Source organism: Urocampus carinirostris, chromosome 10, assembly GCF_059441175.1.
Source record: "Urocampus carinirostris isolate Australia breed hairy pipefish chromosome 10, RoL_Ucar_1.0, whole genome shotgun sequence".
Lineage (NCBI taxonomy): Eukaryota > Metazoa > Chordata > Actinopteri > Syngnathiformes > Syngnathidae > Urocampus > Urocampus carinirostris.
The window spans coordinates 14,355,169-14,372,004 of NC_142358.1; the positions used below are offsets into that span (position 1 = coordinate 14,355,169).

Below are 16,836 nucleotides of genomic sequence, written 5' to 3' on the forward strand. Positions count from 1 at the left end.
GCTTCTGTCCACCGCTACGGGCGTGTGGCGCACCCACCCCGAAGAAGAAATCCGGCTTCTACTTCCTAGTTCGTGTCAAAACATACTGTACTGAATCTCCAGCGCGCTAAGAACTTTGACATTTTTATTGTTTAATATCTCGTGTGCCCATTCGATATGATTGGTGTAAAGAGTAAAGAAGAGGCGAGCCGTTTCTTTTTAATTGAAAGTGGAATAAGAAAGCTTGATGAGGTTGAGAAAATGGCTGGATCGCTTTTTTTTTTTGGTCCATTTTCTATCACGGAGGAGGAAGTCGCCCATCTTTCAAAAGTAAGTTAAACTTAACTTTATTAATCTTAATAGTCAAGTCATGTTTATTTGTATAGCCCTTAATCACAAGGAGTCTCAAGGGGCTTCACCGACTTCAGAATGTCAATGTGTAGCTTTGTTTTTCAGTACTATGCTTTATCATTCAGCCTGCTTTGTAAAATTATAGAGCATAATCTTTTATGAAACATTTATTATTCCATTTCAAAACAATACAGGTTACTTATATAAGCATTTAAACACTCATATAAATCTTAAACATACGTTCCATACAAAACATAACACCGGAGCAACTTACAAACAAATTCAACTTACAAACGATCGTCCTGAATCTCATTCGTAAGTAGGACGTGTCTGTACTTTTGTGTAATTTTAGTACACTTCAACAGTTTTTGTAACTTTTTTCTCTTCTTTCCATTACTATTTCATATTTTTTTCATCTGAGAGTTCTTTTCTACCATGTGTCCGCTGAGCAAAAAAAACTTTGACAGCCCTGCTTTAAGTGGAGGTCAAGGATTTTTAATAAAGGCCAGGTTCACCTCAACCACGCCAGGCGACATGACGGACAGGATAAGGTAGAGCCAGATGTAGGCGAAGATGCTCCAGAAGGCCGTGATGAAGAAGACCCGAAGATGCTTGATCTTGCGCACTTGTCCTTGAGGGATGACCCACACGCAGATGCCAATGATCACAAACATGTTGAAGGCAGCACTGCCCACGATGGTGCCCGGGCCCAGCTCGCCCGCATTGAACTCGTGACCGCAAACCTGCAGAGGTGGTGACGATATAAAGAATTGTTGGAAAATACAGTCAAGATATGAGGTACAGCAGGGTTTCTTAAGCTTTTTATCATGATTTTTTTCAACCAGGTGACCGCCAAACTAGGGTTCATCAACCTTTTTGAAGCAGAGAGCTACCAGGGCTACCAATTTATACCAAAGTTCTTATAGTTAATAGTTTTTATAGCACTGAAGAGTTAATACTTTTAATTTCTATTTTCTTGTGTAGTTTGTCTTTCATGGATTCTCTGAGGAGTCTCTTGACACTAAGTTGCTTATTATGAAAAAAGGTTCAATGTAGAGTGAAAGGAATAATGGAAATACATGTTTCATTTATTTTTTTCATGCATAATCTTGTATTATTATTGGTAAAGAGTTTGAATCTGATGAGCCGTTTGGGAGTCAATTGCTGGCTGTCTATAGTGAACCAAGTTGAACCTAGCTGAAACTGAAAAAGTCGGTTCTCTAAAAAGAGCCGTAGTTCCCATCACAAATAAGTTGCTCATTACAGTAACATACACGTCAATTTATGGATTTTCCCAATATTTCTCGCCTAACAAGAAAATTTTAATCATTAATAAACAATATTTTTTTGCTTTATTTTTCACGAGTAAAAACAAACTCTGCAGATAACTTTTGTCTTTGACTTATGTTTGCATTTTTTCATTTTCATCTATATGTTTATTGTATTTATCCATATATCTATATCCATATATATTCCCTGCTTTAAGAAAACAACAGCTAATAATTATTTCCTATTTAGTAATAAAAAATATTCTAACCAAAGAATTATATTTTCATGGATTTTATTACGTTTTAGGGTTGCTTTTGTTTTGTTTCGTTGGTTCACAAAGATTGATTTTAAAGGGGGAAAAAATGTAGTATTTGACTACTGTTGTGCAATGTAACCAAGAATGAGTGCTACAAAGCACACGTAAGATTACAAACTACCAAAACTAATAGTAACCAAACCCCACCATTTTGCTTCTCATATTTTGCAAACATGCCGCTGTGTTGTGTTACCTCAATGACAGACAGCAGGATCTCTGGTGCACTGGAGCCCAAAGCCATTAGGGTCAGATTAGAAACCGTTTCGTTCCAGATTCGAACTGTTGCTACTGACGTTTCCCCGTTTGGCATGGTGATGGTCACCTCCTTTTCCTGTTGGACAAAAACACTTACACATGACAATCTTGCATGTGGAGTAGAGGTAAGATCTTGGGCTCGGACCCAAACTTGTCCTGAAAGTCGGGCATAAAATGTCAATCATGAAGTCGGTATATATAGATATAGATATATAGAAATAATAGCTATATAGATAGATATATAGGTAGAATATATATACTGGACTGTCTCAGAAAATTAGAATATTGTGATAAAGTTCTTTATTTTCTGTAATGCAATTAAAAAAACAAAAATGTCATACATTCTGGATTCATTACACATCAACTGAACTATTTCAAGCCTTTTATTATTTGAATATTGCTGATTTTGGCTTACAGCTGAAAAAAACTCAAAAATCCTATCTCAAAATATTAGAATACTTCCTCAGACCAAGTAAAAAAATAATTGTATAACAGCAAAACTAAATCAAACATTTGAAAATGTCCATTGATGCACTCAGTACTTGGTTGGGAATCCTTTTGCAAGGATTACTGCATCAATCCGGCGTGGCATGGAGGCAATCAGCCTGTGGCATTGCTGAGGTGAGGTGAGGCATGCCCAGGATGCTTCGATAGCGGCCTTTAGCTCATTTGCATTTGCAGGTCTGGTGTCTTTCATCTTCTTCTTAACTATACCCTACAAATTCTCGATGGGGTTCAGGTCAGGGGAATTAGCAGGCCAATCAAGGACAGTGATACCATGGTCAGTGCACCAGTTACTGGTGGTTTTGGCACTGTGGGCAGGTGCCAGATCATGCTGGAAAATGAAATCCTCATCTCCATAGAGCTTTTCAGCAGATGGAAGCATGTAGTGCTCTAAAATCTCTTGGTACACAGTTGCATTTACTCTGGACTTGATGAAACACAGTGGACCAACACCAGCAGCTGACATGGCTCCCCAAACCATTGCTGACTGTGGGAACTTCACACTGGATTTTAAGCAACTTGGATTTTGCTCCTCTCCAGCCTTTCTCCAGACTCTGGCGCCTTGACTTCCAAATGAAATTCAAAACTTGCTTTCCGTCTGAAAAGAGGACTTTGGACCACTCTGCAACTGTCCAGTGCTTCTTCTCCATAGCCCAAGTCAGACGCTTCTTCCGTTGTCTTGAGTTCAGAAGTGGCTTGACCATGGGAATACGGCTATTGTAGCCCATTTCCCGGACACGTCTGTGAACTGTGGCTTTTGATACCTGGACTCCAGCTTCAGCCCACTGTCTTTGAAGCTCCCCCAAATTCTGGAAGCGGCTCTTCTTCACAATTTTGTTAAGGCTGCGGTCATCTCTCTTGCTTGTGCAGCGTTTCCGGCCACATTTTTCCCTTCCAACAGACTTTTTGTGGATATGCTTTGAAACTGCACTCTGTGAACAGCCTGCTCTTTGAGAAATTTCTTTTTGTGTCTTACCCTCCTGATGGAGGGTATCAATGATGGTCCTCTGGACAGCAGTCAGATCAGTAGTCTTCCCCATACTTGTGATTTAGTTTACTGAACCAAGCTGAGTGTTTTTAAGGCTCAGGAAACCTCGCAAGGTGTTTTGAGTTAATTAGATGATTCAGGTGATTAGTTGAATAGCCTACTTGTATACTTTTTCATGATATTGTAATATTTTGAGATAGGATTTTTGAGTTTTCTTAAGCTGTAAGCCAAATTCAGCAATATTAAAATAATAAAAGGCTTGAAATAGTTCAGTTGATGTGTAATGAATCCAGAATGTATGACATTTTTGTTTTTTTAATTGCATTACAGAAAATAAAGTACTTTATCACAATATTCTAATTTTCTGAGACAGTCCAGTATATATATATATATATATATATATATATATATTTATATATATTCAGAAATGGCAAATATCACAATCTCGAGGTAGTTAGGGTGGCGTGGACATTTCATTGTCAAAGACGGCTTGAATCACCTTTCCTCCCCACGAATAAAATATGGAAATTTGGGTTTTTGTCAGGCCAGTAGCTCAAATCAAGTTAATCTGTTGGGCTCGGGTGGTTCGGGCTTTTATACCCCTGGGCCCGTTCGGGCTGGATTTTTGAGACCCGATCTTACCTCAGGTATCATAGCCTATGCATTGTGGGAAAATTAGTTTTTAGTTCAAGTACTCTTGACCAATTTGTTTGTAGACATTTTAAGCTCTCGTGGGCCACATAAAATGATGTGTCGGGCCACATTTGGCCCCCCGGCCGGGAGTTTGACAAAAATGCTTTAAAGGCTTTATCAAACAAAATAAGTTACCGGTAACTAATTTACTGTACCAGCTAATGAGCAGATAATTATTATGTAAACAGAAAATAAATAGCAATATGCTGCCACCTACTGATGTGGATAAACGGTAGTTACTCTGCTGATCATAAGAGGAAAGCAAAAATACCAAAGAAGCTGGTTGGAAAACACTGATTAAAGGGATGATTTTCCGTAAATAATAGCAATTTGATGAAAGCGCAGCTTTTAACCAATCGCAGTCATCACACACTGAACCTTAAAATAAACATGTCGAATTAATCTAATAAGTTCCTGTTTGGTCCCTTGCTGTTATGTAAACATGCCGATCGGACCGAGAGGGTTCAGTCATAATGAATAATAAATTATGTTTGTGAACCATATATGGCGACTTAAGTAGGTGCTCAAAAATGGATCCCAGCAGCCTTTGGCTTGTTGCTCGAGGTTATTTTTGAACGCGGTGTTGCAAGGAAATGCAAACGGTTGCATTTTGGTGATCACGAGTTGGCATAATATGAGTGCAACGGCTGCTGCCATTTTTGCGTCTGTCATTTTCTTGGATGGATAAAAAATATCCAATTCATTTTTGGCCAAACTCTTTCAATTAGGGAAAAACGGTAAAAAATACACTCTACTGCAAATAATCCATTTTGTGCATTTTCTTTTATTACAGAAATCTACTCACTTTCAATTCATAATCTGCAGAAAACTTCAAAGTGACAGTGTATGTATTTTGGAACCTCCTAGTGGTAACAACAACTTCATTCATTAAACACAATCTTATTGTTTTAAATAATAAGCAAAACAACATAAACTATCATATAAACATGCAATTTTTAAAAACACTCGTTGGTCAAGAAATTATGTCCCGAAAATTCCTGGCCTGGATTTAACGCATCTTTTTGCTAACAAAGCTGCTAGCCACTTAAACTAAAAACATTGCTTCACTTTAGTCGTTAATCGTGATTAATTTAGCAGTTTGAAAGATCTTAACTAGTAATGCTCATTCTAGGATTTCTGACACGGCCGCAAGATGCATTAATACTTACAGTTAAACTATGACAATTTTGATTAGAGGTCGACCGATTATCGCCGGGTCGATATTTGGGGATTTGACTGGTATCGGTATCGGCTCTCTTATCAATTCAATCGGCTGATTAAATAAATGTAAAACTGGGTAATAGGATCAAGCAAGAACTTTGCTTTGAAAACCGAGTTATTTTCTCACTCTCTCCACTCTCGTTCTCCTCCACAACTTCTCATTGGATAAGCCACTGGAGGCGGAGTCACTGAAACAAAAGCTTTCCGGACTTCACACACTGCAGACTGGAATCAAGCCTCTGATAATAATGAGATTTTAAAAAGGCCGTCTCCCTTGCTGGAAAAGCGTGTGTGTGATTAAGAAATTATTTAAAAAGTGGAGTTTACTTGTTTTAGGGAAGCAATTCAGGTGTAGACTTATATATTAACATTAGTTGGTCAATAAATCGTGTGTGTTTTCGATTGAGAGCGAGCAGACAAACGGACGCTAAAGTGGAAGGCTGAGTGATTAGTTGTTAGTTTGTCAATCAGGCTCTAAAATAGAAGTGCCCACACTTTTCAATTTGCCAGCTTTGATGAAATTCCCATGAACTTTTTGTTTAAAGTTCATTTAGTTCATGTTGGTTGTATTGACATTTTAATTTATTTATTGTAAATAGCTTCAGGGTGATACTTAAATTTTCATGTACCTTTATACAAGTTGCAGCTAAGCCTAATTTTATTTCCTGCACTTTAAGTTTTTGGTTTATGTGAAAGATTAGTCATGTTAGTTGTGTTGAAATTCTCAATTTACTGTAAAAAGTTTCATGGAGCTATTTCAGTTTTTATGTACCTTCATACAAGTTCTTGCTGAGCCTTAATTTATTTCCTGTACCGCTAGTTCTTTTTAAGTGAAAGATTAGTCATGTTATTGATTGAAAAGGTTTTAGAATTTATAACAAATATTCTTTGTTTTTTTACATGATTGAAAATTTCTCACGCCAACTCTCAAGCTTTCACAGCAAATGAATATCGGCTTCAAATATCAGCCTCCTCGTGATATCAATAATCAGTATTGGCCCTGAAAAACTCATGTCAGTGGATCCCTAATCTTTATATTAGAAAATGCACTATTCAAAGGGACAATATGTATTATTTAGAAGTTTTAGTGGTAAAAAAAAACTTTCATCAAAAAATACTAAATCTATTCAAACGATAAGCAAAAATACATAAACTATCATACAAACATGCATTTTGTAAAATACTCGTAGGTCGAGAAATTAGAAATTATATGTGGCCCCACCCCTTTTTTAAAGGCCAATCAGAATCCAGGACACAAGGCAAATCCGTCAAGTAGCAAGGAATTACTGAACATGAAATTTTAATATTTTGAAAGTAAGTCATTTTCTATAAGTCTATTGGGAATGACAGTATTGATGAAGCTTTGTTACTTTTGACTTTAAAAACAAAAACGAGTACTTGGACAAGCAAAAATGTTATTGTTGAGAGGTGAGTAAAAGGAAAGTTAGCTTTTAAATGGCTAGCAAAAAAATGAGGCTGACTTTTGAGGAACAGTGTGTATTTAGTGCCGACCTAGTGGAAAAAAGACGTCCTTTATTAAAAACAAAACAATATTGATTTGGGTAACAAGTAAAAACACATTAATTATCATATGAACATAACTAAAATCCTCAAAAAGACTGCAAAAAAAGAGAGGTAATATGGTGTGTTTTGGACATTTTGAGCAGTAGTTTGCACAATTTCTTGTGATTTTTAGCACTATGTTTCGGTTGCAATACACCGTACAGTGACATCTTGTGGTCAAGTAATTTACACTGTCCCTTTAAGGCCTACTAACTATGCAAAATTTGACATTACAACTAAGCCATGTCTGCCACTTAGTGATAAGAGAAGATACTACATTTTTAAATCAGTTAAACAATGCGGAAGACAGAAAACAGGCAAAACCACAAATAGCAAAAATCTGATTATAATTCAACTGCAATTGAATGGGGATTTTTTTTCTAATTTTCCAGAAAGTAAAAAACAATGAGGACATCTTACATGAAATATGGTAAGTAACATTTATTCAAAAAGTATTTTACAAAGATTTTTTTACATTATGGTTAGCCATAGTTTGTTCCGCCATAGCTATGATTTAGCTGTAAGACATGGGCTTAAATTTTTACTTTGCACATTCATTTTTGTAGGGTACGAGATTAAATACCACTTTATATTGCCCGTTTTCATCTTACAAGGTCCTCAAAACACTTTACTTTTACGATTTAGGCTTTTAAGTCTCACCTAGAACTTTTGCAAATATAATGTAGCCATCTGGCGATGCAGAGCCAATTTAAAAAACCTGATAAAAAAAAATAGCTGTCATCCAGCACATCTGTGTTTACAATAGGTACTTGTAGTTTTGTCACTTTCTTTTTGTAGGAAATTCTAATTCGCTCGAAAACCACAAGTTAATACCCACTACAGTGATAGCTTTACATGAGAGATGAAATTGTTCCTGGATCTAAGTTTTTCTGTATCTCGAGTGAATTTTCCTGATATGAAACAACTAAAAACCATTTAACCCGTTCCCCGCCTTCCAAAAGCAGCCAAGTTATCCCTGAATAACCATAGAACACATCTTCCTGATTACTAAAAACACAATTAAATGGTAATCGAACATAAAAATACAATAATAAGATGAACAAGATGATGATGAAATGACTTTAATGCCCCAACCCGAACCAAAGAAGCGGGGAAGGTAAACGTATTCGTACTTCGCCAGCTGGGTTTAAAATTCATGCTTTGTCGACCGGGTTGCAAAAATGAATGCTTGATCGAGGATAACATTTGCTGGTGTACCGTGACAATATTAGCAATCTACGATGACCTTGACTCTCCTATCAGTGACCGAGATGATCCGGATTAGAGTCGAAATGGGCAATACGAGATCAGTGAAACAAACAAAAAAAAACAAGTAATTTTTATTATCTTTAAAAAAAGAAAAAAAGAATTATCTTACAATAATTGTTATACGACATACACCAGGCATGTCGAACTCTGTTTGGCTCGGGGGTGGATCCAGACTTCAGCTCCTCAGGTTGGCCGGAACGGTAAAAAATATCAACGCCAAATACTTGGCTTGGTTTTTCAATACAGTACTGTGTATATTATTCAGACAACATTTGTAGCCTTACGTACAAATTATAATCAAGGTTGAAAAGGGATCTTTTCTCAGCACAATCAATTTATTTACAAACAATGTAAAACATGATATTCATGTTTGGCATTGAATGTGTTGACAAATTGTTTATCCTAACAGTTGAATAAATGACCATTTTACATCTGAACCAACTCACCACACCCAAAAAAACTTAAGGAGCTCTGAATAAAAATATGCTTGCCTCAATTGTCATACTGCTTTAAAATAAATAAATACAAGATACAAGTTTTAGCAATAAATGGACAATAACATCAGATAAAACTACCAGACTGAACATACTGAAGCAGAGAAGATACTGCACTATATTGTATCTTACATGAAACAAGATAAGTCATATTTTTAATGATCTGTGCAAACAAATGTCTTGTCACCACACGATTTTCCCCTCTCTCTTTCATTGAACTCCTGCAGTCTACTTGCTGTTGCTGGCTCCTGAAACTTCATCATTTTGCCTTTACAAGTGCATCAATATCAAGTGTCAAATCCTGAGTATCAGCACATTTAACAATGTCATTCAAGTGTTTCTTCATAAATCTTGATCACTGCTTTTTTTCATTATTGTTCATCAAAGAGAACACCTGTCTCAAAGATACATAGTCAAAACCATGGATGGAATCTTTACTGGACTTAAGATTTTTTACAACTTTACTGCTCTCTAGTGACAAGAAGGAGCATTTGGTTTGTATTTATTAGAAAAAAATGATATCTGTTGATATAAATGACTTATATACTTCTTTTTTTGACATACTCAGTAATTTACGGCAGGCCAGATTAAATCATCAGGCGGGCCATATGTTTCACATGCCTGGTGTACACAATTTGAAACGATGGGGAAAAAAACGCGTAAAATATGAGTGAAACGCATCAGTTGACAGGTATGTGCTCAAAAAGTCATAAGTGTTCCACAAAGCACAAACAGATGACCTCACCTGTGACGTAATGACCTCGATGGACGCCATGAATCGGTCGGCGATTATGGACACGCCCAAGAACATGTACATAAGGGACACAAAGTAGACCACCGCCCGGGCGATCTGCTCCCCGAGGCCAGGCCGGATGGGCTTCCACACGGGCAGCAGGATGCCCGGCTTGCACACCGTCACAACGTCGCACTTGCCCTTGGCCGGCACGCTGCTGTTTCCGTACAACCCGGTCGAAGGTACGTAGGAAGGCAGCGCGGATGATGAAAGTGCCGAATCTCGGTGGGATTCGGTCCGGCAGGGCGGCACCGGCAAGAGGAAGAGGAGGCCCAAGAAGAGGAGTAGGGGGGCTTGTGAGGCGAGGTGAGACATGGCGGCGATATCCGGAGGCTGGTGAAGGATGGCTGCAGGCAAGATGCTAGTTCACCTTCAAGACGGAGACAAAGAAAATTGACACTTAAATGTAGAAACACTTGAAAAGTAACAATTTTTCTATATTCAGTAATCCCTTTCTGTATCACATTTTACCTATTGCGGTTCCTTTTTCTGATTGGTCAAACCGTCACCACGCCCCTTTTCTGCTTGTGTCCACCTGTGCGTCAATAATGTTGGTGTCTGAATTGTACACGTACGTAAAACAGCTTGACAAACCTACATTAGGTGTGCGCAAATCTTTTTAAATTTCCAGTCTCCATACCTGTCAACCTGTATGTTTTTGCCGTACAAAGTACGTTTATCATGCATTTTAAGCTGGTACGACGTACAAGAAAATCTGTACGGAAAAACGCATATTTGTCAATTATAGGTACCATCTGGTATACACCGACTATCATGAAACGGCAAATCAATCAAGTCAAACGAGTTCGCCGCGGAACCCTCTAACTCGGTATCGTTTTTTTCGTTGCAAACGAAGCGAGTGGTTTGATGCTACTGTGCGCATGATTCTGCCGCCTGGGGATTTCCCATCATGCATCATTCAGAAAAAAAAAGATATGGTGTAAGATTATTTTGTATTTTGTATGGGAAAATACGACAGTTTGTATGGGCATGGAGCCCTGGTGGTTGACAGGTATGAGTCTCTAAAAGCCATCGTGTCAACCAAACAACCCGGACTATCCAAATCACCGGCAGACGGGGCAGAAAGGCAGAGGAAGGTGCTTTCCATCGCCAACAAAGTTGCACTACTCGACCTGCTAAACTTGCTTTGAAGCCACATGCGGCTCTTTGACACCCCCTAGTGGCTCCCTGGCGTTCTTTCAAATATAGTTGATAATGGAAAAATATATGGTTTCTGTAAAAGGGCAAATGGGACACATTATTTAGGTTTGACAATTAATATAGATAGATACAGTATGTGTTTCCTTCCTTATGAGGCTAATCCAACACTTTCAATTGTTTTGCGGCCTCATATATATTATCATATAACGTCCACATGATGGCAACATCATGTGAAGTACAGTGAATTGTGTCCCTAATCAATAGAGGTCAAGTCAAGTCAAGTCACATTTATTTATATAGCCCTTAATCACAAAAATGTCTCAAAGGACTGCACAGGACCACAATTACAACATTACCGGATCTTAAACCAACATACCGGCAAGGGAAAAACTCAAAACCTCAGCGTGAGGAAAAAAGAAAACTTGAGAAGGGGCCCCACAAGTAGTAATCCCCCTTCCAGGATGACCAGGGTGGAATAGATTTAGCATTGAGTTACAGTACACAACCATAGTAAACAGAAATAAAAGAGAATACTGAGTAACATGTTGAAATTTGTCCGGAAAGTGAATGACAGCAACGACGCCCCCAGCCTGTAAGCTAGTCCAGAAAGTCCATAACAGCAACGACGGCAACATCTGCAATAAAGCTGCCAAGGTCTGCAATAAAGCTGCCATTTTAAAATTACAATTGACAGCACAGAAGTTATTTGTCAAAAAAAAACATTTATAAATTACAGTACTTTTATTTGTTAAACAAATACTTGCCTGTAAATTGTGTTTGTTCTTTGGTTTTAATTATTAATGAGTATTTCTCAAATAAATAAACAAAATAATAAGTTATTTGTAAAAAAAAAAAAAAACAACAAAAAACATTTAAAGTACTATACTGTTATTTGTTGAACAGATACTTAAGCCTGTGTTTGTTCTTTGGTTTTAAAGTGTAATAAAAATGAATGAATAAATAAATAAATCAATAAACAAATAAGTATATACATACAAAAATCAAAAAAATCAATAAATAAAGTTTTTCTACTTTGTGGGTTTTGACTATTGCAGAACCTTCTTGAAACACAAAATGGGCTTACCCGGTAATTATCTTCAAGTAGAGCAACACATTTTGGGTAAAGAATTCTATTATAATATCTAACCAGCTCGGTAGCCTAGATGGTAGGGCGCCCGCTCCGACACTGGGAGGACGAGTCATACCAAAGACTTACAACATTGGTACTCACTGCCTCCCTGCTTGGCGCTCGGCATTAAGGGTTGGAATTGGGGGTTTGTTCACCTAATGTCTAAAATGGCTGCGCCCTGTTTGGCTGCGGCTGCATCGGCTCGCTACAGTTTAACTGTACAGGTCAGGTGTATCGACATTTCGTTCTGTGTGCATGGTTACAAAGAATGACAATAAAAGTAAATTATATTCTTCTATTGTATTACACACTTCATTACTTTTAGCTGTTTTGAGACTTGGCAGTGTAATTCAAAAGTTGAATACCGCACTCATGTATCAGTGTAAAAAAAGAACATCTAAACATCCCCAAATATATATTAAAAGGACACCGTGTAATATTTGACCACTAGATGCCGCTGTATTGTGTAAAACAACCGGAAATATTTGCTACAGAAACTCAAAGTAACCAAACTGCACCGTTCTTCTTCTCCCTTTTTTTGCCCAGCCTTTCACAAAGTTTTTTGTTTTTGGTGGTACCCTTAGTAGCAAAGATCATGTCACCTCCTCCTAGGTCAGTGCCTCTTGACTATTTTCTGTCACACCCCTATCTCACCCCCACTTACCCAGCCCCCCACCTAAACATATTGCCGTGCGTACTGTACAACTTGTCTATACATTTGTTTTTAGTGCACGTTTGCACAACATCATATCTTTAGTAACATTTTGGAGAACAAAAAACAAAGAACGAAAAATATAGTTTCATTAACTGTAACAAAAAATGTGAAGTGAATCTAAAATTCAACAATGAAATAAAAATCCTTAAACCATGAACATTTTGGATTGACCATGCCAAACCATATACTTAAAGATAAAAGTACAGTAAATTGATAAATAACAATGCATTCAAACTGATCACCAACACTAATTTAAGAGCACAATATTAAAAAGCCAGCCAATTTCTCAAACCTGTTTCCAGTTCTCTTTTAAACACTGTCCCATAAGGAATGCACATACTGTGCTTATGGCAAGGGTATTTTCACAATAGCTCACCTTCATTGTGTTTAATTGCAAAGTTAATTTGAATTAGGGACCATACTTCGCTCAAATATATTCCCAAGACATTTATGTATTAGCTGTCTAACCAAATTTGTTCTCTACCCAGTTGGACTCTACACTTGGTGCAACCTGATATATTTTGTTATGACATCAACTCCGTATTAAACCTCCTGACTGGCTGGGGGTCTCCTCATGCAGCTTTGAAAATTTAACAATATTATGTATGCAGGAAAAAAATGACAATTACAATCCCGGCAATGCCGCAGAGAAATCAAGAAACGTGATGTTTATTGCCTTCTATTAGGCGGGTGAAGCGTGCAGGTGCCATATATCTTTTTAATGGATAACTCAAGTCGTTTATTTAAAGAGGCGCGTATTTGTTCAAATTTCAAGGACTTGTGACTAATTTGAGCAGAAAAGCGTAGAGATAAAATACGGCCTCTGCTTTTGAACTTTAAAGTGTACGGTAGTTTGTGATAGCTTATCCTTCTGATTTACCGTTTACTATGCGTCATTTTTGGGGTTTGTTTTTTTCTCTTTTTATCTTGAGCTAGGGGTTTAATATCAATCACAGTACGAACAACTGCCACGGTTTCCAGACTATAAGGCACACCTAAAAAAACACTAATTGGCCATGCGCCTTATAATTATTGCGCCTTTACAAAATTTGAAATGCATCGTGGAAAATTACCATATTTGTCCAAGAATGTATCAGTCAAAAATGATCACTGACCACGATTACGTAACAACGGTCACATCAGAGAACCTGGATAGTGACAGTGAGAGCACCGAATCCTAACCACCAGGCCATTGGGGGGCATTGACGATAAGTGAAATGTCATTTGGTCTTATCTCATTATCACACTATTTTCAGTAACAGTGCCCGATATAAATGTTTAAAGAATGGAGATTGAATACGTTAATGTCAATGTAAACTATAAACACTATATCAACATAAAATTTACAGTGTATTCATTTAATGTCCTTCAAGGTCAGATTAATCATCAGATGCACCATGTAGTTCTTTCTTTCATGTGCTTTTTTTTGTTTATTTATATTTTCAGGACGACTTTCTGTTTTCTCCATTCTCTAACATGGTAACATGACTAAATTGATGTAATAATAAGATAAAACCTAGTGCCTATGTATGTGTCTTGTCACGTTGCCGTCTGTCTTGTCCTGTTCGGTATCTTGCTCCAGCCTCCAGTATCCGGTATCGATCCCGCCTCTCTCGTCCTGTCCGGTATCTTGCTCCAGTCTAGAGTATCCGGTATCAATCCCGTCTGTCTCTTCCTGTTCGGTATCAATCCTGTCTGTCCCGTCCTGTCAGGTATCTTGCTCGTGTATCCAGTATCCGGTATCGATTCCGTCTGTCCTGCTCGTGTATCGATCCCGTATGTCCCGTCCTGTCCGGTATCTTGCTGTTGAATCCAGTATCCGGTATCTCTCCCGTCCTGTCCGGTATCTTGCTGTTGTATCCAGTATTTGGTATCGATCCCGTCTGTCCCGTCATGTCCGGTATCTGCTTGTGTATCCTTTGTCTGGTTTAGATCCCGTCTGTCCTATCCGGTTTCGATCTCGCCTGCCTCTGGCATTTGTGTTCCCGTGCATGACTGCCCCATTCCCGTAAAATAAAGCTTGTGTAAAAACGTTACGCGTCTGGGTCCCCAGTCTGTTCGGGTTCTGACATGTCAACTGTTCCCTAGTGATTTAGTGTATAGGATGTGGTGCCTTACTCGCCATATTCGGGGTTTCCATTGCATTCAATTTTTTGCAATTATGATTAGCGATATATTTCAAATGATTCGTCAATACACAAGTACTGTATTTATTTATTTATTTATTGTGCAACCCTAGCCATTATTGTGCAACTCTGGCTTTTACTGTTGTTACAATCTTATGTGCCTTATAGCACGGTGCACCTTGTATGTGAAGAAAATCATAAAAAACTATTTCTTGGGGGTGCGCCTTGTGCCCCTTGGAGTGTGGAAAATACGGTATTTGTAATTTCAAACACACTCGTTATGCAATATAATAACGCACATTACAAAAAATTTCAACGAAAGTTGAATGACAAAACCTAAGGATGTTGATGGAGCATAGGAGCACCCTGTTGCCATGCCGACAGGGGCAGAGATCCTAAGGGGCGATCGATAAATGGGGGCGGGATGGAGGATTTGTTTTGAAGAAACTGAAGAAGAGAGTAATCCTTTCATTCAGTAGACAAAGCTGAAAGTGAAAGTAATTCACTCGACGTGAGCACTCACACTTTAACAGCGATCCAAATTAGTGATGTGCAGTCCTGGTGGGCTGGTGAGGCCCAACCTCACCTGTCAGTGAAGACGTGTAAAATTAAAAATATATTAATTCTTTATATTTATTCAGTGTTAAAGTTGTTGCGCATTTAGATTCACAATTTGGGGGATTTTTTTCACCAAAATTGCAGATTGTTTACTTTATATTATGAATATTACTAACACAATTATTGTGTAACGTAATACTGTGCTGAGCGTCTATAGATGCAGAGTGAGGCACGCAATTCTTCTGCCTCATTGATGGTGAAATCAACAATTTCTTATTTGCCGCACAACCTATCTATCATTTTTTTTATTCAAAGGGAGCAGCGCATAAACCTCATTTATAAGTTGAGACTATGAAAGGTTTATTTATATGCTACAGTTCATATATTTGTCACAATCCTGCACTCAGGTCCCCGCTCTCTCTACCTCTCTATCTCTCTCCTGTATCCCTCTCGGCCTTACCTTATTTGGTCACTCACTTCCGGGTTAAATTTTTTTCCTCACAGCTGTGGTCCCTTGTCTCGATTTCCCCCCTACCAAAACACTCCCTCGTCACTCTTTAAACACTTTGTCTCCTTGGGTCTGTAGTTGATCATTGCCTTCCATGTCACATCCCAAGAACCCTTGCCTCTGTGCCTTGCTATTCAGGTGTACCTAACCCTCGCCTGCCCTTCTGGATCACAAGTATTGCCTGTTGCTCTGTACTAACCAGTGTTTGTGCACTTTGCCTCCGCACTACCCTGAGTGGGTTTCTGACAATATTGCTTTATTGCTCTGCCAATCAAATGATGGATGAGATGTAGGTTCATTTCTCTGTAAATCTGACTGACACAAACCTCACCGCACGTCACTGATCCAAATCTCTAAAAAGCAATTTAATTAAAAAAAAAAAAAAAAAAAAAAAAAGACACATTTTCGCATGAGAGAAGAGAATGCTTTAAAGGCCTTCAGTCCAGTGCAGAACAACTGATTAGAAAATGGCCGTCACACCAACTCGACAGGTTGCTTATGATGTCATCAAGCGTATTTCCCGGCACCTAGACATGATTTGCCCCCTTCTGCCTCTGACTTGAGCTTGTTGGCCTGACAGATTGTTTGCTATCCTTTTCTCTCACTGCCATATGCTCACTTTCATTATTTATATGGTGCAGGTTTAGGGCTCTTGTCATGGCGTAACAAATGCATAAATAATGAGAAATACAAAACCTTGCAAAAGGACTGGGTAAAAAGTATGAAGAAATATATACATGTACTGTATCTCTAGGTATGTAAGATAAGGTCTAAAGCATTGTGTCTTCATTGATAGTCATGTCTACTACAATATCTATCTATCTATCTACCTTGGTCATATCCCTCAAGAGGGGTGACCGACAGCAAGACAAACATACAATAACAAAGAAAATAAAAGGGAAAAAAAATATATCAAAAAAAAAATTGGGGGATCATGGCCAACC

The 16,836-nt window shown here is 38.1% G+C and overlaps 1 protein-coding gene across 1 annotated transcript in view; it reads right to left on the reverse strand.

Annotated features, from left to right (window-relative positions):
* The window catches only part of slc8a2b (solute carrier family 8 member 2b), a 125,662-nt gene that overhangs the window by 21,036 nt on the left and 87,790 nt on the right, over positions 1-16,836 (reverse strand). Inside the window, exons 3-5 of the mRNA XM_088344981.1 lie at positions 9,648-10,065; positions 2,109-2,246; positions 846-1,073 (exon numbers count right to left, since the gene is read on the reverse strand). Coding sequence (XP_088201107.1) covers positions 846-1,073; positions 2,109-2,246; positions 9,648-10,010 — 729 coding nt within the window. The 5' untranslated portion in view covers positions 10,011-10,065. The remainder of the gene's footprint in view (positions 1-845; positions 1,074-2,108; positions 2,247-9,647; positions 10,066-16,836) is intronic.